The 24,283-nt window shown below is 35.9% G+C and overlaps 1 protein-coding gene across 2 annotated transcripts in view; it reads right to left on the reverse strand.

The window, feature by feature from the left end:
- Nucleotides 1-11,580: 11,580 nt before the first annotated feature.
- Nucleotides 11,581-24,283, reverse strand: part of Entpd1 (ectonucleoside triphosphate diphosphohydrolase 1) — a 123,196-nt gene continuing 110,493 nt past the window's right edge. For both annotated transcript variants that reach the window (XM_020175081.2, XM_074078636.1), the window contains one exon: nucleotides 11,581-23,149. In XM_020175081.2, the coding sequence (XP_020030670.1) occupies nucleotides 22,943-23,149 (207 nt within the window). In that variant the 3' untranslated portion in view covers nucleotides 11,581-22,942. The remainder of the gene's footprint in view (nucleotides 23,150-24,283) is intronic.

Raw genomic sequence — 24,283 nt, forward strand, 5'->3', positions numbered from 1 at the left:
AAAGATAAGTTGCTTATAGTTGTGTGGCATCATATCTGGATCCTCTATTCTGTTCCACTGGTCTTCATGTCTGTTTTTGTGCCAGTACCATGCTGTTTTTATTGTTATTGCTTTGTAATATAGTTTGAAGTCAGGTATTGTGATACCTCCTGCATTGTTCTTTTGACTGAGTATTGCCTTGGCTATTCGTGGCCTCTTGTGTTTCCATATAAATTTCACAGTAGATTTTTCAATCTCTTTAATGAATGTCATTGGAATTTTGATGGGAATTGCATTAAACATGTAGATTACTTTGGGGAGTATCGACATTTTTACTATGTTGATTCTACCAATCCATGAGCATGGGAGATCTCTCCACTTTCTGTAGTCTTCCTCAATCTCTTTCTTCAGAAGTGTATAGTTTTCCTTGTAGAGGTCTTTCACATCTTTTGTTAGGTTTACACCTAGGTATTTGATTTTGTTTGAGGCTATTGTAAATGGAATTGTTTTCATACATTCTTTTTCCATTTGCTCATTGTTAGTGTATAGAAATGCTAATGATTTTTCTATGTTGATTTTATATCCTGCTACCTTGCTATAGCTATTGATGATGTCTAGAAGCTTCTGAGTAGAGTTTTTTGGGTCTTTAAGGTATAGGATCATGTCGTCTGCAAATAGGGATATTTTGACAGTTTCTTTACCTATTTGTATTCCTTTTATTCCTTCTTCTTGCCTAATTGCTCTGGCTAGGAATTCCAGTACTATGTTGAATAGGAGTGGAGATAGTGGGCATCCTTGTCTGGTTCCTAATTTTAGAGGGAATGGTTTTAATTTTTCTCCATTAAGTATAATGCTGGCTGTAGGTTTGTCATATATAGCTTTTATAATGTTGAGGAACTTTCCTTCTATTCCTAGTTTTCTTAGAGCTTTTATCATGAAATGATGTTGGATCTTATCAAAGGCTTTTTCTGCATCTATTGAGATGATCAAGTGGTTTTTGTCTTTGCTTCTGTTAATGTGGTTTATTACGTTTATTGATTTTCGTATGTTGAACCACCCCTGCATCCCTGGGATGAAGCCTACTTGGTTGTGGCGAATAATCTTTTTGATGTGTTGCTGAATTCGGTTTGCCATTATTTTGTTGAGGATTTTTGCATCAATGTTCCTGAAGGAGATTGGCCTATAGTTCTCCTTTTTGGAGGTGTCTTTGCCTGGTTTTGGGATAAGTGTAATACTGGCTTCATAAAATGTGTTTGGCAGTTTTCCTTCCCTTTCTATTTCGTGGAACAGTTTAAGGAGGGTTGGTATCAGTTCTTCTTTAAAGGTCTGATAGAATTCAGCAGAGAATCCATCAGGTCCTGGACTTTTCTTTTTGGGGAGACTCTTGATTGCTGCTTCAATGAAATTGGTTCTCATAGGGAAGTTTATAGCTATACTATCAGATCTCAAATAACCTAATGATGGACCTCAAGGTGTTAGTAAAATGGGAAAACCAGCCCCAAAATTAGTAGAAGGAAAAACTTTCAAAGGTCAAAACTGAAATTAGTGAAATGGAAACTAAAAGAAAGTACAAAACATTAATGAAACAGAGTTGGTTATTTGAAAGGATAACCAAGATTTACAAATACTAAACCAAAGTAACCAAAAGAAAGAAAGAAGAAACATGTTAACAAAATCTTCCACCCTTTCACCCAAAGGCAGTGTTTGTCTCTGTTTCTAAGATGGGTTTCTTGTAAGCAACAAATTGTCAGGTCCTCCTTTTTAATCCAGTTTACCAATCAGTATCTTTTGATGGGGGAGTTGAGGCCATTAACATTCAGTCTTAATATTGAGAGGCCTGTTGTGATTACAGTCATCTAGTTGTTTTTGATGTGGGGGTTTGAGTGTGTGCAACTAATTCTATGCTATTCTGATTATTTGTCTGCTCTTTCTTGGGGTTTAATAATTCCCATCTTTTTATGGTTATGTTTCTTTTTGTCTCTTGTGTGTAGGATTCCTTTCAGAATCTTCTGTAGTAGTGGTTTAGTGGTCATATATTGTTTTAGTTTCTGTTTATCATGGAAGATTTTTGCTACTCCTTCAATTATGAATGATAGCTTTGCTAGGTAGAGCATCGTAGAACTAAAATTGTTTTCTTTCAGTGCTCAAAGTACCTTACTCCATGCTCTTCTTGGTTTTAATGTTTCTGTTGAGAAATCTCTTGCTATTTTGATGGGTTGGACTTTATGTTATTTGATTTTCCTCTCTTACAGCCTTCAGTATTTTTTCCTTGTTCTCATGCTAATTGTTTTAACTGTAATATGCCATGAGATGTTCTATTTTGGTCATGTCTATTTGGTGTCCTGGAGGCTTCCTGTACCTGAATGGCATCTCTTTTTCAAGATTAGAGAAATTTTCTGATTTTTATAAAATATATTGTGTGTACATTTGGCTTGCATCTCTTCTCCATGATTCTCATGGAGGTTTGATGCCCATGATTCACAGGTTTAGTCTTTTGATGGAGTCACAGAGTTCTTGCATATTCCTTTTGCAGCTTTTCAGTCTTTTGTCTAAGAATTCTTCTGTTTTTTTCTTTAATATTTATTTTGTCTTCAAGGACTGAAATTCTGTCTCCCATTTGTTCCAGTCTGCTGGAGTGGTTTTCAACTATTTTTTATTTGATTTAAGGGACTTTTTATTTTCAGGATTTCTGTTTGATTCTTTTTTTTCCCTGAGATTTTCCATATCTTCGTTAAACTCCCCTTTCATATCTTGTGCCACATTCTTTATTTCATATATCTCTTTTTTATTTCAGTTTCATTTTGGAGTTTGTTGAAGTCCTCTCTAAGTTTATGTAGTTGTTTCTGTGTCTTCTCAAGTTTTTTGTTCATGTTCTCTTGATATTCATTGAGTTGTTTTTACATGTTCTATTTAAACTAGTCTTTAAGGTCATTGAACATTCTTATAATCATTCATCTGAGGTAAACAACTAGGGATTCATCCCCTTCACTTTCCACCAAATCCTATATTATCCTATTGTTAGTCTTTTGAGGATTCCTATTCCCCTGCCTTCTTTTTCTTCCCATGTTTCTATTTTTGGTTTGCTCATGTGTTATTAATTAGTTGGGGGTTTGAATCTCCTGTTATCTTTCCCTTGTCTTAATGTCTATGCTCTGACTAGCTTAGTTGCTAGCTAGGTTATTATAATATTTCTGCTCCCTGGCCACAAATCTCCACCAAAAAGCTCCTAGGCACCATAGACAGCTTCAGCAAAGTAGCAGGATACAAAATCAATTTACAAAAATCAGTAGCCTTTCTATACACCAACATGAACATATTGAGAAAGATTATAGGAAAATAATTTCACTTACCATAGCCTCAAAAAAAATAAAATACCCAGGAATAAACTTATCAAGGTATGTGAAAGACTTCTACAAGGAAAACTATAAACCATTGAGGAAAAATACTGCAGAAGACTACAGAAGGTGGAAAGATCTCCCATGCTCATGAATTGATAGACTCAACATGGTGAAAATGCCTATATTACCAAAAGCAATCTACATGTTCAATGCAACTGCCATCAAAATTCTGATGACATTGATCACAGAGATTGAAAAATCAATGCTAAAGTTCATTTGGAAACACAAAAGACCATGAACAACCAAGGCAACACTGAGCAAAAAGAGCAATTCTGGAGCTATCACAATACCCGACTTCAAGCTATCCTATGGAGCCATACCAATAAAAATAGCATGGTACTGGCATAAAAGCTGACATGAAGACCAGTGAAAAAGAAGACCTAGATATAAATCCACACAGCTGTGCCCACCTAATTTTTGACATGTGCCCAAAACATACCATGGAGAAAAGACAGCCTCTTTAACAAATGTTGCTGAGAAAACTGGATATCTGTGTGCAGAAAACTTAAACTAGATCCACATCTTTCACCCTGTACAAGTACCAACTCAAAGTGGATATAAAACATGAAACATTGAAGCTAGCACAGGAAAGATCAGGGAATACACTAGAACTAATAGGTATAGGCAGTGACTTCCTAAATAGAACTCAAATGGCTCAGCAACTAAGAGAAAGAATTGACAAATTGGACTGCATGAAATTGAAAAGCTTCTATACAACAAAAGAAATGGTCTCTAAATTGAAGAGGCTGCCCACAGAATGGGAGAAAATCTTTGCCAGCTATTCATCTGACATGGGATTAATAACCAGAATATACAGGGAGCTCGGAAACCTAAACTCCTCCAAAACCAATGACCCAATGAAGAAATGGATAAATGAACTGAACAGAACTTTTTCAAAGGAAGAAGTCCAAATGGCCAAAAACCCATGAAGAAATGCTCAGCATCCCTGTCCATAAAGGAAATGCAACTCAAAACCATGTTAAGATTCCACTTCACTCATGTTAGAATGGTCACCATCAAGAACACAAACAACAACAAATGTTGGCAAGGATGTGGGGAAAAAAGAACCCTCATATACTGCTGATGGGAATGTAAATTAGTACAACCACTATGCAAACAGTGCGGAAGCTCCTCAAAAAACTAAAAGTAGAACTGCCAGTTCCACTCCTGGGGATATACTCAAAGGAATGTAAGTCAAGTTACATGAAAGGCCCCTGCGTACCCATATTTATTGCAGCATTATTCACAACAGCTAAGCTATGAAAACAACCAAGATGCCCCACTACTGATGAATGGATTAAGAAAATGTGCTATTCAATACAGTAAATGCAAATTAAAACCACACTAAGATTCCACCTCACCCTGTTAGAATAGCCATCATTAGCAACACCACTAACAACAGGTGTTGGTGAGGATGCAGGGGAAAAGGAACCCTCTTACACTGTTGGTGGGAATGTAGACTAGTACAACCACTCTGGAAAAAAATTTGGAGGCTCCTTGAAAAGCTAAACATTGATCTACCATATGATCCAGCAATACCACTCTTGGGGATATACCCAAAAGACTGTGACACAGGTTACTCCAGAGGCACCTGCACACCCATGTTTATTTCAATACTATTCACAATAGCCAAATTATGGAAACAGCCAAGATGCCCCACTACTGACGAATGGATCAAGAAAATGTGGTATCTATACACAATGGAATTTTATACAGCCATGAAGAAGAACGAAATGTTATCATTCGCTGGTAAATGGATGGAATTGGAGAACATCATTCTGAGTGAGGTTAGGCTGGCCCAAAAGACCAAAAATCATATGTTCTCCCTCTATGCGGACATTAGATCAAGGGCAAACACAACAAGGGAATTGGACTTTGATCACAAGATAAAAGCAAGAGCACACAACGGAGATATGAGGATAGGTACCTAAAAAACTAGATAGCATTTGTTGCCCTCAACACAGAGAAACTAAAGCAGATACCTTAAAAGCAACTGAGGCTAATAGGAGAAGGGGACCAGTAACTAGAGTAAAGGTTAGATCAAAAAGAATTAACCTAGAAGGTAACACACATGCACAGGAAATCAATGTGAGTCAATTCCCTGTATAGCTATCCTTAGCTCAACTAGCAAAAACCCTTGTTCCTTCCTATTATTGCTTATACTCTCTCTTCAACAAAATTAGAGATAAGGACAAAATAGTTTCTGCCAGGTATCGAGGGGGTTGGGGGGGATGGGGAGAGGGCAGGGTGAGTGCTGAGGGAGGGGCTGGGGGGGAGGGGGAGGGGGGAGAAATGACCCAAATGTATGCACATATGAATAAAAAAAAACGTGCTATTTATATACAATGGGATTTTATTCAGCCACAAAGAAGAATGAAATTTCGTTGTTTGTAGGTAAATGGATGGAACTGGAGAACATTATCTCAAGTTAACTTAGCCAGGTTCAAAAGGCCAAAAGTCACATGTTTTCTCAAATGTGGAATATAGACCTAATACAAATACAGCAATATTATGAAAAATAGGTCACACTAAGGGGAGGGCACATATGAGGGAGGGGAAAGTTTAAAAAAAGGTGAATGTGGCTGATGTACTCTCTATATGAGAATGAATATAGAATCTTTAAACAATGAAATCCACCTTAACAAAGGGACTAAGGTAGAAAGAAGAAATAAAGAGGAAATTAACCAAATCAGTCTATAATACATGGAAGTGCCAGAAGGAAACTCCCTGTATAGCTATCTTTTTAAAAATTTTTTAAATCAGTTTTACATTTACTTACACGTGTATACATTATTTGGGCCACCTTCCCTGCTCTTTCCTGCACTAGCTTCAAAGTTTCAGGTCTTATATTAAGGTCCTTAATCCACTTTGAGTTGGTACTTGTACTAGGTGTATAGCTAGCAAAGATTTTCCCCATTCTGTGGACAGTCTCTTCAATTTAGAGAGCATTTCTTTTGTTGTGCAGCAACTTCATGTAGTCCTATTTGTCCATCATTTCTCTTAGGTGCTGTTCTGCTTGAGTTCTACTGAGGAAGTCCTTGCCTTTACCTATTGTTTCCAGGGTATTCCCTGCTCTTTCCTGTGTGAACTTCAAGGTTTGGGCTCTGATATTAAGGTCCTTAATCCACTTTGAGTTGGTACTTGTGCAAGGTAAAAGACATGGATCTAGTTTCAGTTTTCTGCATGCAGATATCCAGTTTTCCCAGCAACATTTGTTGAAGAGGCTGTCTTTTCTCCATGGTATAATTAGGGCACATTTGTCAAAAATCAGGTGGACAATGCTGTGTGGATTCATATCTGGGTCTTCTTTTCCACAGGTCTTCATGTCTGTTTTTATGCCAGTACATAAGGGTAAATCCATCAAAATAACATCAGATTTCACAACAGAAACACTAAGAAGGATATGGAGTTAGGTATTTTTGAGCACTGAAAGAAAACAATTTCAATCCTAGAATACTCTACCCACTACGCTATCATTCAAAATTGAAGGAGGAATAAAAACCTTCCATGATAAAGAGGAAATAAAACAATACATGACCACTTAATCAACACTCCAGAAGATCCTCAAAGGATTCATACACACAGAAGATGAAAATAAATATAGTCATGAAAGGATGGGAATTATTAAATCTCATGAGAGGAACAGACAAGTAATTACAGAGCAGCATAAAATTAATTGTGCACATATAAACCCTTACAAAACAAAAACAACTAAATGACAGGAATCACCACAGATCTCTCAATATAAAAACTGAATGTTAATTGCCTCAACTCCCCCATCAAAATACATTAATTGGCAAAGTAGATTAAAAAGGAAGACCTGATGTTTTCTGGTTTACAAGAATCACACCTTACAGACAAATAAACAATGGCTTAAGGTGAAAGCATGGAAGAAGATTTACCAAGCTAATGGCCCCCCAAAACAGGCAGGAGTAGCTATACTTAAATCAGATAAAGTAGACTTCACACCTAAATTAATCAAAAGAGACAAAAAAAATCAAAAAAGAAGGTCACTTCATACTAATAAAAGGAGTAATACATCAAGAGTAAATTACAATTGTTAAGTTATATGCACTCAATGTCCATACAACCAACTTCATCAAACATATACTATTGCACTTAAAAACACAGATAAACCCCAACACAGTGATAGTGGGAGACTTCAAGACTCCTTTATCTCCAATAGATAGGTTATCCAGACAAAAAATCAACATAGAAAGTTTAGAATTGAATGACATGATAGATCAAATGGACCTGACAGATGTCTCCAGGTTATTCCATTCTGCAACAGCACACTGTACATTCTTCTCAGCAGTCCATATAACGTTCTTTAAAAATAGATCATATTTAAAGTCACAAAGCAAGGCTTAACAAATATAAGTGAACTGAAATAATCCCTTACATTCTGTCTGACCACAATGGCATAAAACTAGATCTCAACAACAAAAGAAACAGAAAATACTCAAATACCTGGAGACTGAACAACACATTGGTGCATGAGCAATGGTTCATCATTTTCTTAGGTAAGCTGAATGCTCAAGGATGAATCCACCCTTTTCCTTGCTAAACAGTTTCTTATCCTTTGCTGCCTCTTTTGCCCCAAATAAGGGTTTTCTCTTAGTGCAGAAGCAACAAGTCCTAAATTCAAGTTTTGAGTATGCCCTGAGCACACTGTGAAACTAGGCAACTCCACTCAATTCTTGGCTTCATTTTTAATAATTTCTCAAGTGGAAAGAAATAATATCCTGCCCCTCCAAAAAAATCCACCCTACCTCAGAGAATCAAGAGAAATAAGATAGTATTTATGAATGTTTCTGGAAAAAAATTAAAATCTGGAAATGTAAATTGTTGTTACTTCTTAATTGTTATCAGAATGTGGTTGAGCTCTGATTCCAGAGATGGAAATAGCCAGTTATCTGTTTTCCTGCTTATTTCTCTGAAACTTGCTTAATTTGTCCCAGAATTATTACATTTATTTGTTTGGTGTGTGGTATAGGTATTGTTTCGATCAAATAAAATTATTACAGTGCTACTTGCCACTTATTGTGGTTTATGGGTCAGGGAAATATTTGTTCATGTTTTCCTAGCCACATGAACATACATGATCTATTAACAGTTCAGTAAACATGCACTATATGCATGCTACCGTGTCGTGTTCTTTGGGATTGTAAAAGAAGCCTAAGTTCTTTCCATCTTCAGTAGCTCAGATAATTTGTTGTAAGGATAAGACTTCTTAAAAAATTAGAGATTTAAATAATATTTGATAGTTTAGTTATAGCTGACTTATATAGTTCATTAAATTAATGAAAATGTCAGTCTAGAGAAAAAGAACACAGAATGAGGACTTTGGGGAGGCAGATAATTAATTATGTATTTATTCTTTTTTTTTTAAGAGATGAGTTCTTGCTATCTTGCCTAGGCTGGCTTTGAGCTCAAGTGATCCTCCTTCTAAGCCTCCTAAAAAGCTGGGACTGCAGATGTAGACCACCATACCCATTTATACTATATTTTACCATTGTTTATTTCTTATTAATTTTATATTTAAACTTTCAGACCTTCAGAAAAGTTATGATCTGTAATTTCTGTATGACTCTCATCCTAATTAGTTCATTTTAATTAACATTTTCTCACATTTGTTTCATGTACATATGCAATGTATGCACTTTTTCCTTCTGAATCATTATAGTTACAGATATCATGACAGTACATGCCTAAGTACTTCAACATGTATCTTCTAAAAACAGTATTTCTCCATATAACCACATTTAATTATTAAAATTATCACATCTTGGAAATTAAACATCAATATAGTATTCTTACAGTCTATGTTTGGATTTCCCAGTATAAATATAGCTGACTTTGGTTTTGATATAGGTGCTAGTAAGGGACATGCATATACTTTTGATGTCATGTATCTTTGTCTCCATCTAAAACAGCCTTTTTGATCTTTTATTACATTATTTGTTAAGGGTCTAGGCCAGGACTTGAGGTCTGGCTGAAATGGTAGAGCACCTTCTTTGCAAGTATGAAGTCCTGAGTTCAAACCCCAGTTCCATTAAAAAGAAAGGGGGGGTGGTAATAAGCCAGCAGTTGTCAAATTATGGTCTGTGGACTGACCACCTAATTCTGTGAATAGCTTTATTAGGAAATAGCCATACTCATGTTCATGTTATGTAAGACTGCTTTCATGCTATGGTGGCAGAGTTGAATAGCTACAATAGACACCTTATAGCCCACATGCCTAAGATTACTATTGTCTGATTGAATTGTAAGTTTCCTTTTATTAATATTTTCCTCTAGTAATCTTCAAATGGCTGTCTAAGATTCTGTTGAAGATGGAGATCATTTATCCATTTCTGTAGAAAAATCCAGGGATTGGTCCACAAATGAAGACTTTCATGGGTAAATGTTAGTAACATGATTTTGGATGAATATTTTATTTTACGTAAATTAGGAAACAATTTTTATAATGATTGAATGGGTAGCAGGGGAAAGCTTGAAATTAGGGAATTTGGGTTCTTTGTGTCCAAATATTAGCTCTACTTCTAATTGTCAGCTCTTTTTTATGGTTTTGTTTTTATTGTTGTTGTTTGAGACAAGGTCTTGCTATGCAGCCCAGGTTGACCTTGAACTTGAGATCCTCCTGCCTCTGTCTCCTGAGTACTAAAATCGATCATAAGCATGCATCACCATGCCTGGCTTGCCTTTTATTGTGTGTGATCTAGAGTAAGTGACATAACCTCTCTAGTCTACTGTTTAATTTAGTTTAATTTGCACATAAAGCAATTAAACTAAATACATTAGCTTTGCTTAAGCTACATTCTAAGGACATAGTATTTTATGAGATATTGTTAGTTTTATAGGCGTAAAAAAGTAGGGTTTTAAAAGTTCAGTAATCTCGAGAAATGCAGCCTATCACTGGGACATTACTTTGTTAAAAGCCTTAGAAGTCCTAAAGTTAAAACACTACATTTTTTTTAGTCCAGCATTTCTCTAACTTATTTGCATACACAATCTTTTCTTCCCACAAACCAAGCATTGTCATGACGTGGGACATTAATGTTCCCTAAACTGTTTGAGAAATATTAAGATAAGTAATCTCTATAATCACTTCAAAATCTCAAATTAATATAATTAGTAATAATTTGTAGTTATTTTACCAATATATCAGAAACTGAATTAAGGTTATTAAATGGTACTAGACTCTCTTTGACCTTTATATATTTATAAAGTAATAAAGACAATTGAAAAAACAACCCTAAAATCTTTTTTTCTCTATTTTTAGTTTTTGTGCTCTTGTTTTTTCACTACATGACAAATCTTGGATTAGGCAGTACTATTTTAAATTATGAGGAATAATTTGTATTTATATTTGGTTTGGTTTTTGACAAAAAATTAAATCTTATGTAGCAGTTAATTTCAATTCAGATTATCTTCTGTAAATTGACCTAATATGGTTAGAATAGGCATTAACATTATCAGACTGGTCTATTTTTTTCCTGCATCCTCAAGTATTACATCAAGATATGTGACATTTTGTGAGCTGAACAGTTCTGATTTTTCCTTTCCCAGGAGGAGGAGGAGGACTTGAGCATCACAGGATCTATATAAATATATAGGTGTGGGTATGCTGAAAGCACTTCAGTTTATCTCCCACTTTGTATCTGTCTTGACATAGCCTCTTTTCCCTCACATAATCTCTGCTCTCCCATTCTAGAGGAACATTTATCTTCAACATTGAAAACTACTATTGTGTTCCTATTCCTTATGAACAAATCTTTCTGCAAACCTTTATTAGAAGGTAATGTCTCAGATAACAATATTTTTTTGTTCTTGTTTATTTTTTGGGGGGATTGGGTTGGGTGTTTTTTTTCCCATGAAACTTTCCCTTTTTTTTCCTGTTGTTGAGAAGCACAGTTTAACTTTTTGGTTAAATACAGTACTTTATTCTGGGTTTTCAATCGTTACTTGTTTTTTCATTCTAAATACTATGTATTCCTCTTTTCATCTCTATTTTAGGTTATTGTGGGTGTGTGTGTGTATGTGTGTTATGTGTGTGTGTGTGTATGTGTGTGTTTTATAAAACAGTTCAGCAATTCCTTATAGAACTAAAAACAAACTTGGCATATGACCCTACACTTGTACAGGGACACTTATCCCAGAAAAATGAAAACTTATATTCACACAAAAAAAACCCAACATAAATACTCATAGCAGCTTTATTTGTAAAAGTGGAAACTAAAACAGCTCCAATTGTTATTTACATCAAATATTTTTATATAATAAGCTCTATAGGTAGAAGAAATCAACATGATTTCTTCTTCTGGCACAAGTCAGTACAATAAGCCTTCATATCATCAGCCATATTTGTAAGATTATTTTTAGACAAAGTTTATTACATCAATTTTCATGTAAGATTATTTCTTATATGGATCAGCTAAATTGTGGTAAAAGTGATCTGGTTATGACAATTTCTTTTCTTTAAATGAAAGATACTGGAAAATGTGTTGGTCAACCAAGTTTAACAAAAAATTCATTGTTTAATCCCAACATATTTTTGTTTGGAAATTTACAAGGTGACAATTTTAGGAGAGTGTTTTGGGCTCATAAGCAGATACAAAGGAGAAAAATGAAAATAAGGCACAACTAAATTTAGGTAACATCACACAAAAGTTAACCTGTCTCCCGCTGAATTTAATAAACAGAATGTGCTAATAGGATGGCATTTACCCCTTATTAATTGTTAACATACCAAGAATTTGTAGCATATTCCTACTCCCATACACAAGTCTGTGAAAAGTCAAGGCTTCTTTGTGATCAATACCCTTGAAATGATGTTCAGTTAAAAGATGATCATTGTGTCAACAATGGACCTGATCAAAGGCATGGAGATCTTAATGAGAATCATAGTAACAGCATGCCAGAAAGATACATGAGAGATTGGGATTTTAGTAACAAAGAACCAGAAACAAGTGTCCATTTTTTGCCAATTACATGTTATGGAGTCTCCCAAGAGGAGATAAATTTTAATAACAAGGTGCCTGGAACAACACCAAGACCATTTCATGATCACCAGCCTCACAAATGACTACCATGAACCAGACCATGGAGAATATTTTGATTTTTTTTCTGTTTGTCTTGAAACAAGTTCTCACTGTGTAGCCCAGGCTGGCCTCAAACTTGAGATCCTCCTGCCTCAGTGTCCCAAGTGCTGGGATAACATGTTTGTACTACCATGCTCTGCTTGACTTTCATTTTGTTAGATATGTTTGTGGACAGAGAGGTTGCATACTATACGTAGCCATCAAGCCTATAGTAACTTTCAGGAACATTTTCCAATGAAAGATTTTGGGTTTGTTAACAAAAGCCAAAGACAAAAATTGTGGAGAGCGGAGTATGAGAAGCCTATGAGAACATGACATAAAGGTACAGCTATGTCAAATAATCTGCAGTCTGAGTTGGCACAGCCCCAGCTGCAGAAGGAAGTGAGGGCAAAATGTAGCACAGTTGTTTTTCCTAAGATGTTTATGTTCAGAGAGTAGCAATCAGATTGCAGGTTCCTCCTGTTCCTGATAACTAGTGTCATGCCCCATCCCCCCAAACTATTGCTCCACCTCCTTGTTTGCCACTGTATATAATTAACTTGCTGAAGGTGGATGGGGCTGTTGTGTGTCTCCATCCGAGCACCCTACCCCACTTAACCCCAGCTTTCTGTATGTTTGTCTTCTATCTTTTGTCCTTTCTTAATCTCCCATCACTCCCAGTTAGGTTTCTAGGATGAGCTTGCACAGGTCACTAGAAAAAATGATGGCCTTTCTGTAACAGCTGTAAGAAGTACTCACCTCATGATTTCTAGGATCAGTTATGTACACGGTTTAATTACCTCAGCAGAGGTGGTTTTCCCCAGAACTGTTCTCATGATGAAATGATCTTGGAAGGTTTAGAATATACCGATAAATTATCAAGTATACTCTGATACCTTTTCATGACCTTTCCAACAATGATTTCTAAGAGAAAATTCCATTGGAAAAAAATGGAAGTCATGAACAAAGACTACTACCCTTTCTAAAGTTTCAAAAATAAATGAAATTGGAGCAAGGCAAACATCTTGCTGTGACCACCCACCTGATGAACAAGAACAAATAATATTGGGAGATTTGGATTTTAAACATGAAATATCCTTACAAAGATCAAGATCTTATCAGTACTATCCACTTCTGAGTAACATAAATTCCTGATTGTTATTTAGACATGTGAGTAATTTGTACCATACAGCAAGAAATGGCACTTGATTTCAATAAGACACTCAACTTTCTTTCAAATTAGGGTGTGATATGAACATTCAAAAGTGGTATAAATTGTCACTCAAAACTAAAATTTCTATTTGATGTCTAAAACCAAGATTTATTTCTAATTGGTATGAATTGGAAATTCCCCATCTTTTTCAAGTCTTTTCCCTTAATTTCTACCATTGACATGTAAGCATATTCATGAACTCATACATATTTAGGGTTTTTATATAATTTCTGTGCCTGGCCGTGACATCTTGAAATGACTGTCACTTCTCCATTATGACTTAGAATTATAAAAACTGATTTATTAGTTCATCTGTATCTAGGTTTCCAGTGACTAGCATATGATACCAGTTGAACCCGAAATTTAGCTTTCATTTCTCTTATGATAACTTAGCTTTATTTCAAAATTATAAGTCTGTCCCCTAACTCCAGCCCGGTGTCTTCCAGTATAAGATAAAAGCCAAGGTTGGTCCCTTGGGAAAGCTTATTGCTCGTATTAAAAAGGTTAGAAGTAGTATAGTATTCAAAAGAGGGCATGTAAAATAAAATTTTTTTTGGCTTCCTTTTTCTTTCCTCCTGTCATTCAACACCAATAAATGTAGGGTCCAGATTATAATTATACTATATGAAAGAGTGTAAGTTTTAATATAAACTTACAACTAAGATCAATTCTATATTAAACTATAAAAATCAGATCTAAGTTTTTGTTACAAGTTACCTAGTTTTTCTTACTTTACTCTTTCAGCTACCATATACAGGGTTAAAATAATTCAGAAGTACTCTGATCAAGTGGACAGACTTAAAGGAATATTTAGATACAATAACAACAACAACAACAAAAAACGTGGTCTGAGAAAAATTAAGGCAAATGACAACCAAGACAGGATTCCTTCTACCCTTTTCCTCTTAACTTACCCACTACTGATAGGGCTATGCAACACAGAATATTAGAAATTTGGGTAAGAAGGGACTATTGTTGGAAAAAAATAAGAGATCAATAGAAACACTATGAAACATTTACCTTTAAAACTTATTAGAATTATTCCACAAATGTGTATTTCAGTAGGGGTTTATTAAGAGAGGTTGTAGGGTACATGCATATATGAAAAGCACAAGTTACAGTTTACAGTAGGTGATTCATTAGCTTTTTCCAGCCTTTCAATATCAAAGCAATATTCTAGAAGAGACCGTCTTAAGCAATATAACCCATTGGTTTGCTGCTATACTAAACCGATTCTGTTATCTTTAACTTTGTAATTTAAAAAGAGTAGGTAAATAGGCAGGATGAAGAGGGGACTATAAAATGTCTCCTGCTAGTCTAGTCAGTCAACAAAATGTATCCTTGTGTACCAACTATTTACTATTCATGTTGCATCATGGAATGATTCTGCCCATCTTCACCATTTGACTGTCAGTGAAACAATGCATTTAATCATTACTTCTTTCAGTACAGTGCTCTTCATGAAGTTGTAGTCCTGTTCCATTTGAGATTATAATTAGCACTATTTCTACATGATTAGCAAAATGATTATAATGGATGAAGCTCTGTTATTGATGCATGGGCATGTATAATATTATTCTTCTTTGGCTAATATTTGAAAAATCTAATAAAAATTTTAAAAACATGTGCAAGATTCTGTATTCAATCCCCAACACCACAAAAAAGTTTCAAATAACTTGTTTCTGTTATATTAATTAACTGGCATGTTCAATCTATTAACTGTCCAGACAGTTGAAGAGTGCATCCTTTAAACAGATTTAACTTCAGAGGACAGAGCAGATTCATACCATATTCTTGGCATGGATTTCCAGCTTTGTGTATTATTTCAACATGGTTCAATTGATTATTGTAGAGGTAAAAATCCAAGAGATATGCAACAATACAAAAGGTCATATTTTTAAGCTATTAATTACAATTACAGTATGCCTTTAGATTATAGAACTGAAAAGAAAGAGCATTCTATTTTTACCATCAAGAAAAAAATAAGGGCTGGGCATGGTGGCACCTGCAATCCCAACATGTGGGGAGGCGAGGAGGATCACAAGTTCAAGACCAGTTTAGACTATATAGGGAGTACCAGACCAGCCTGGACTACATCTTAAGAGCCTGTTTCAAAAAAAGTAAAAAAGGGAAAAAGAAGGAAAACATGGACTCAGTGCTGAGTACTTAATTTTTAAAGCTATTGATTACCTGTACTTGCTTCCTTTTTCATCGTTACTGGGCAAAAAAATCATCTTATAATAAAAAATGTATTTCAAAAGGCAATTTATATAATTATAAAATTATCCATTTCAACTTTTTAAGAGTACATGTAACTATACCTAAAGAAACTAACAAGGTGGAATACAAATAATTGTTGCCTTTTTCAAAACTGGAAATACATTTGATTTATTAAGGCTCTATTTTTAGTTTTGTATGATAATGAATTGCATTTCTGGCTGAAAATATTATAAAAAATAATTTTATGCTAAAAGATTTCTAATGTCCTTATCACTAAAAAAATTGGTTGATGAGGTGACAGATTTGTTAATTAGATTGAATTTTTCTACTATGTATGAGTAGATCAGAAAGTCACATTATACCTCATATACACAATTATTTGTGAATTAAGAATATTAAAAATACTCAAGAATTTTTAAATAATTTCTTTATGATTTGCTTGCTCATTTTGCAAGTAATTATTGTGTGCATATGGCAAGAAATTGTAGCTTCTAAGCAGCTAGTTAAACTATAAAATTATAATTTCTAAAACCTGTATGAACTAAATTTCTGAAAATGACTAGCTCTTTCATATCTAGCAGAGTGACTGGAGAAGTGAAAATCCACCATAGACAGGAATAGTAATAAACCAGCTCTAGATTTTTAAATAATTTTTAAAGGTTTCATGTAGACTAACATAATGTATCACCTACCAATTCTTTCTCATGGGCCTGTAAGGGCAGTAGTCGGGGAAGGGTAACTTACTGAAGAAATCTGAGAAAAATCCCTTGAGGGACACCAAGTCTTCAGTGAGTTTGCTGCAGGAGTTTTCAGAAGGCAGAGAGGCAAGGCAGGGAGGAATCTCCTGAGGCACAGAAAACTGACAAAGACACTTGAATTGTTGTGGAAGAAGAGAAAGCTTTGTGACACTTGAGCTGGCCTAATTGGAAAAAGCTGCCTGAGAAGGACAGCTGTCAGTTAATAGATGATCACTTACCTGAGAGCCAGTAAAAGAAACTTCATGGAGCAATGAAGTGATCTATATCCTAAGCAGAATCCCTGGACAACAGTATTGGCATTTTTTGAAATGTAGAATCTTGGGCCTTGCCCTAGAGCTATATTTCAACAAGACTCCTAAGCAGTTTGCATCCGCATTAAATTTTGAAAATCGTGGTCTGTTAAGGTTCATTCTAATCCTTAAAATTCTACTTTAATAACAGTGCAGTCAAGTGCTGCATGGTGTGTTATACAGAAACTAAACGCATATCCCAAGAAGGAAAAGCTCCATGTGGCCAGAGTAATCACAGAAAGCTTCATGGAGGAAGGAGGGGCTCAGCTGGTCCTTAAAAGCTGGAGGAGGAAGATGGTCATATCAAGAGATAACATAAATAGGCTGGGCGCCAGTGGCTTACACCTGTAATCCTAGCTACATAGGAGGCAGAGATCAGGAGGATCATGGTTCAAAGCCAGCTCTGGGCAAATCGTTTCCAAGACCCTCTCTTGAAAATACCAATACAAAAAAGGGCTGATGGAGTGACTCAAGTGGTGGAGCACCTGTCTAGCAAGGGTGAAGCCCTGAGTTCAAGTCCCAGTACCACAAAAAAAAGTAACATAAATAAAAATAGTGAGGCAGAAATAGTGATATGAACAGCCCACCAGGAACCTAGGGTTTGTAGCTGGCCTAGTAGTGGATAGGGAGTCTGACTAGGATTATGCTTATGTCCTACTAAAATATCACTGTCTTACTTTTCAGAAAGAAATAGGTCACATATTTTGTCCCAAGAAAAATAATCCCAGTACTGGACACAATGGCTAAATTAGGAGGCCCAAAAGAAGGCCTATAGTAGCACAAGGAAATGTTCGGACTTGGGAGATGTGGAAGAAGGGAGTGGAAATTGAGGTAAGCTTTGAAGGTAGTGTGGGGCAAAGGTATTCCAAATTGAAATAACAACCTGAATAGTGTTAGGGAAGAATCAGTCCACCTGACTGGAATATAGGGAATATCAGAGGAGTGAAATGGGATATGAGCCTGGAGAAAGCCAATAGCCATACTGTTGAAAATCTTGAATGTCTGTTGGAGAGTTTTTTACTTTATTATGTAGCAATGGAAAGCTACAGTCAGTGATTTCAGTTGGAGAATAGTGTGATTAAGTCTGCTTTTTATAAAGATGAACCTAGCAGCAATAGAGTCAAAATCACCATTCCTGGTATCAGTACAGGTGAAATATATTACAGATCTTTACTTAAGCAACTCCAATAAGACAAGAAGTGGAAATCAAAATGAAGAATGTTACAGAGGCAGAATGGCAGTTCATAAGATGAAGATGTTTCTGATCTTGAGGCTATGAGAGTATTAATCATGATAAAATAGAAGGGCAGAAGCAGGGTTAGGAGTAAAGGCAGAGGTCATTTTCAAATACACACCATTCCCTGCTTAGCTTCCAAGACTTTCCTCCCCTCTTAGAACTTCAAAAGGGGTGAGGTTGCTTCTCAGATGCATGAATCTTACTTGGCATTGCCTAATCCATGTTCACCTATGAGTTTTGCTATTCAACATACCTGCAGAAGGGATATACAAACAAAAAGTAACTGCAGCACTGATAAGGGTGATGCCATCATTGTATAACTTCAATTTAGAGATTAATTTATCTCATTAGAGAAATATATAGCGATGCCCTCACTAAATGCCACTTATCTAAATAGAAACTCATAGAGGTACCTCTCTCCCTATTATTAAAAAATCCATTTCACCATGATAAAATCAACTGAACTGTGTTCAGTTACATTAGATTCATGTGCAAATAAAAAGTTGGGTAATTATACATTGTCCTAAACACATGAAGAAAGAAAATAAATAGACACATGATCTCCTGGGAAATCTCCCAGTTTAGAATGCAAGACTAATTTGGGAGCTGCCAAAGCATCCAAATTAAAGCTGTAGAATCAAGCTATAGACTGGGAAGTCATGATTTTTAAATAGACTGTTCCTTCTCAAGACTAGTATATTGTAATATACAGGAGGTACATGAGACACTGTGGAATATTGAATCATTTGCCCAGTGCTTCACTCCTTTCCTCTATTTGATAATTGTCCATGCCCTTTGATATTTTTTCTAGCACTTCTCTAATTTGCTGATGTTGAGCTTGGTCATGACTTTTTGGACAATAGAGTGTGAATGGAGTGATGAGGAGCTTGTTCAAGTTGAGGCCTTACGAGACATTCTACTTTCTTCTTTCATGAGCCTCTGCACTCATCATGAAAACATGTCTCATGTTTTCCCATGTCCCATGTCCATGGTGGACAAGGAGGACAAGAGATAGATGGAAGAGGCCTGATCCAGACTCAGCACCTGAAGCAGAGCTGCCTGGCTGACTTGCAGACTCATAAACTTGAAGATCAATGTTTATTGTGGTGAGCCACTGAAAGTTTGTTACAAAAAATTTTTGTAAATACCAACTGAAAGAAAATGGGTTTATGGTTAATAAACCCAGCTAATTACAAGCAACTGTCATGTTCTAACAAAATAGCAACTATCAGAATTTGAATCAGGAAGTGACCATGGATGTATTTGGGTGAAATTCAGATGATCTTTTAAATTGACAGTAAATGAGAATATATTTTAATAGTAACTTTACTATGACATAGCAAAACTTGTTCTGTGATATATTAAAAGACTGTTCTTTTTTAAAAAACAAATTTTTGGGTGGTAGTGAGGTTTGAGTTCACAGCTTTGTACTTGCAAGGCAAGTGCTCTATCACTTCAGCCACACCCTAACCTCTTTTTGCTTTAGTTTTTTTTCATATCGGGTCTTGCATTTTTTTTCCTGAGACAGCCTCTGACCACAGTTCTCTCTTGGTCCTACCTACAGCTTCCTGTGTGGCTGGGACTACAGGAATACACCACCATATCCAGTTTGTTTGCTGAGATGGAGTCTTGGTAATGTTTTGTTTAGGCTGGCCTCAGACTGTGATCTTCCCTGTCTCCACCTCCTGAGTTACTGACATTACAAATGTGACCACTGCATTCTAGCTAAAAGACTGAAATTTATTTTGATATTCAAATATACATTTTTCAGAATGCAAGCATCAAGAACTATCTTGTATTATCTTTGAATTCAGGTGAAAATGTCCCACAGTCTCTCATTAGGCACCACGGCCTGAATAACAAGCATTTCTGCCTTCACATAAAGGCAGCAAAACCGTAAGAATGAGATGAAATTCTCAGCTAGGATTTTAAAAACTTGTTTAAGAAAAATGTTAATATCCACATATAATAAATATAATAGCAAGAATGTTATAGAATTTTATCTATTTAAGACCTCCCTTCTAAGGAAAAGACATTGAGAACTATTACTTATCTTTTTAACTTTAAGTGTGTTTTTTAGACATAGGCTGCCCAATATGATAGCCACTAGCTACATGAGGCTAATGTTGAGTCCTTGTAAAGTGGCTAGTTCTAATTAAGATGCCCTGTAAATGTAATATACATAAAACATTTTGAAAACCTAGCATGAAAAACCCCCAAATTCCTCATTAATAATTTTGTATTGATTATTTGTTGAAATGAAAATATTTGGAATTTAGTTGCTGTATTAAAGTCCTTGGTTATTGAGTTTGAACCATACCATCTGTTTCTTACAGGTACCTTGACTAACACTAACACAATATTAAAATTAAGTAAACTTTTTGAAACTTATTTATTTCACATTTTACATTTCTTAGTAATTTAAGAATTTAATGAGTTGAGACTTTTATTTCTCTCTCTCTCTCCTGTCTCTCTTTCACACACACACACACACACACACACACACACACACACACAGCCTAATTAAGTAGGTTCATTCTTTGTCTACAGATGTAACCATTTCTGCTGATTTCTTTCCCCTGTAGGTTCATAGAAAGTATTTTCCTGACCTTATGAAGGAATAGGGTTACCAGAACCAAGTTTTGAGTCCTGGGTGAAAGACCAGGAATGGATTGTAATCAATTATAACCAGTGGGCAATCCAATATTAAAATTAATTGATAGTGACCCATCTTATGTGGCCTAGTCCACCCAGCATAGCCTAAAGCAGATTCCTGGATTTACCTCAAAATCAACCTTCCCTCCAATACAATTGAGATTAGGTTGTCCTGCTAATGATCTTCATAGTTTGAAATTTTGACAAGTGGATATTGACTCCCAAATACCTTAAAAGAGTTTTTTTCAGACTTCGACAACAAGGTGGAAATGGAATAAGAAAAGATTTGTGTTTTCTGAAGGAAACTCGTAAATTCTAACTCCAGTTTGCTGAGAGGAAGTGTTTAGAAAAGAAAAAAACAGTAGACTTAGGGCAGAAGACTTGAGTTTCAGTGTTGCCATGGGCATTGAGAGTGGTATGTATACATTCTTCAGACTGCTGTGAGAATGAAATGAGAAAATGAGCCCAATGTACCTGAGCACACAGCAGCTGTATTAATGTGGCCAACTGCCACCAGAAGGAGAGTTTGAATATACTCCAGTTTGGTTTCTGATTCCTAATCAAGGCCCAGTAAATTTAATTGTGAATAACAGAAAAGAAAGTTTATTGTTTATATTCACCCAACTTTTATTTTTAAAAATGGCTTGATTATTCAAGAGACACAGGGACATTTGGCTTCTAGTTTGTGGAGAGCTTTGCTTTTCCCATCAGCTCGACACTCAGTCCCCAGACCCAGAAATGGATAAACAGGTTGGGTTAAGGTGAGTATAGTATCACCACTCAATCCTACTCAACAGGTTAAATATCATAGCAGTCTTTAAAGGAAAGGTACTGGGTCTCTTTTTGTTTCCATGATGAAGTTTATAGCCACTTCTCCCACAAAATAGTCTATGAAATAAGTAAATGAAGCCAATATTTGTATGACAGAGATGGCAACACTTTCAGACTTCATTCCTAACATATTTTAATGTGTAAATACCATGACAGGGCAACAGCATTGCCACTCCACACTAATGCCACCCTGGAATTAAATTAATCTTGGGACAATAAGATGTGGACTGGTTTTAAAACTCAGTGGGCCATCTTTGTGGTACAGTTGGTTAACACAGTTAGCTGTCAACAGGAAGATTTGTGGTTTGAGCAGACCTAAAAGGATGGTCTTGTCCCTAGCCAACTTCCAGGTGATTAAATGCTAATGAAACAAAGTAGTGATGTTCGTGCAACTAAATGCCACTAAATTGTACTGAATGTTAAGATGGTGACATTGATGTGTATATTTTAACATAATAAAACAAAATTCAAAAAAATGCATTGGAGGATGCATTTTTCCCAACCCTGAGTTGTAACTGTATTTTTTTTCCTAACATGTACATACCTACCACAGTGTCCCCTGATACGTGAATGTCTACATGTGCATCTGCTTTTTAAAAAAGTCTCCGGTCTGAGTGTTCTACTTGGTAGTATTTTGGCATCACCCAGGTGTATGTGGCTCATTCACATCCCTATTTTAAGGGGATTAAGAATTATATGAAGTGCATAAGCAATACATTCCCTTGCAAAAACTCTTTGGCCTTAGCACATATTTACCTATACTAGAAAATTCTACTACCCAAAGGGCAGGCTGGGAATAGTTTATGTGTCTGCTCTCTCCAAAGGCATTGTATGGCTTTCTTAATAAGTAGGAGGAAGGAAGGAGAGAGGGATTCTTAAAAGAGAATAACTGAGCCAATTCCTGAGATTCTTCTTTTAGCCAGCTCAAATTCCCAGTACAGGACTCAGGACTCTGTTCTTTCAGACAAGTCAATACTGGTCTTTTATAAAGCAAAAATCATGAAAGGTGGCAGGTCTTTAACCTACACAAGTACAGAGGACAAAACAGAAAGAGCTAGGAAAGACACAAGGGACAGTCTCTGCTAGTAAGTCCTTGAGGCAGAGGGTAGTGAAATACCTTTCAAGGAAAGGTTTCAGCCAAAGCCAAGGAAGCATCATGCTGATCTAGACTGGCCCTGGCAAACAAGTAAGGATGATCTTGTACACTGCTGCCTGGAGGAATGTGCTCCCTGGGCAAGTTCTTTTCTCACTCCAGCCAGCAGATTTCAGCTACTTCTGCTATACCATTTCTTTCCAGAAATATGAAGGCTTGTTACAAATAAACAAGCCTGTGATGATCACTGCAACCAAGATCAGGGAGAAGAGGACCATGAGGAAGATGTAGATGGAGTGAGGGAGACGTGCAGATGACGGCTGTTCAGCTGGGATCATGTTGGTCAGGTTCAGCATGTAGCCCAAAGTCCACCCAGCATTGCTGCCCTGGATCTGCAAACAGTGGGGAAAGTCTGTTATTTGTGGTCCAAGGAGATAATCTAGTTTTCATGCAACCTCATCTATAACACTGAGCAACCAAAGGGTAGAGAGCACCCAAATCGATTAATTTTATATTCTTTACTTAGCATATGGTTGTGAACAAAATAGCAGCAAATGATTAAGAGAGAGTTTGAAACCTCAAAAATATTTCCAAAGTTCAGAAAGGAATTTCTGAATGGATGCCCAATTATCCTGCCTGGAAGAACTTAATTCACATAGAACTTTGGAGCTTTGCATTCTTGTTTTCTTGTTTATATGAAGAGGGGAGGGGAGGTGATAGGAAGCGGCAAAAAGATGAAGGAATAATGATTGTCCCTAGTCTTTCACATCTTTGCCAGAGCTTTGCTAGGAAGAAACTGGGGAATAACTCCAGCAAGTCAACTTTATGGAAGTTAGAAGACTTCCTATGTAGGAGAAAGGATTCTAATTAAATGATAAAACATGCTGTGACCCTCCCATATTCCTAGGAATAATTTCCAGTCACCTCAGAACTTATTGGAACATAAGTGGTCTCTGAGTAATAGTTTTGTAAATGGTTTATTACATGAGTTATGCATAGTCATAGTAGAAAAATTAGGAAGTACAGGTAAGTCTAAAGAAGAAAATTAAAACTATCTATACTTTACCACTAGGACTTACTGCTGTTACCTCTTTGTGACATATCCTTCCTGTTCTCTCTGAATATGTTCTTTCATACAAAAATGGAATTAAGTTGTATGTAGAATAACTCATTTAATAATACCTTTTGAACAATGTCCCGTGTCTCTTAAGGTATTTCTATGTCATCATCACTGGCATGAAATGCCTTTTACACAGTTTAACCAGTTATTTTTAAATCCTAGAAATGGAGTAGTTGGAAATGATAGGTATATTTTTAAGAATCTTAGCACATGTTATCAAAACAATCTCTCAAAAGGTTGTATCAATTTACATTCCAACAAATATCATGTGGCAATATTCTCCTTTCCTTCAAGCCCTCCCTAACATTAGGAATTAATTTGTAAAGGGTCTACTTTTTCCTCTGAACAGATGGAAAACCCTGTATGACTACATGTGTCAAGGAAGTGTCCAGAGTTAGAGGCTTAG

This window comes from Castor canadensis, chromosome 7, assembly GCF_047511655.1.
Source record: "Castor canadensis chromosome 7, mCasCan1.hap1v2, whole genome shotgun sequence".
NCBI lineage: Eukaryota > Metazoa > Chordata > Mammalia > Rodentia > Castoridae > Castor > Castor canadensis.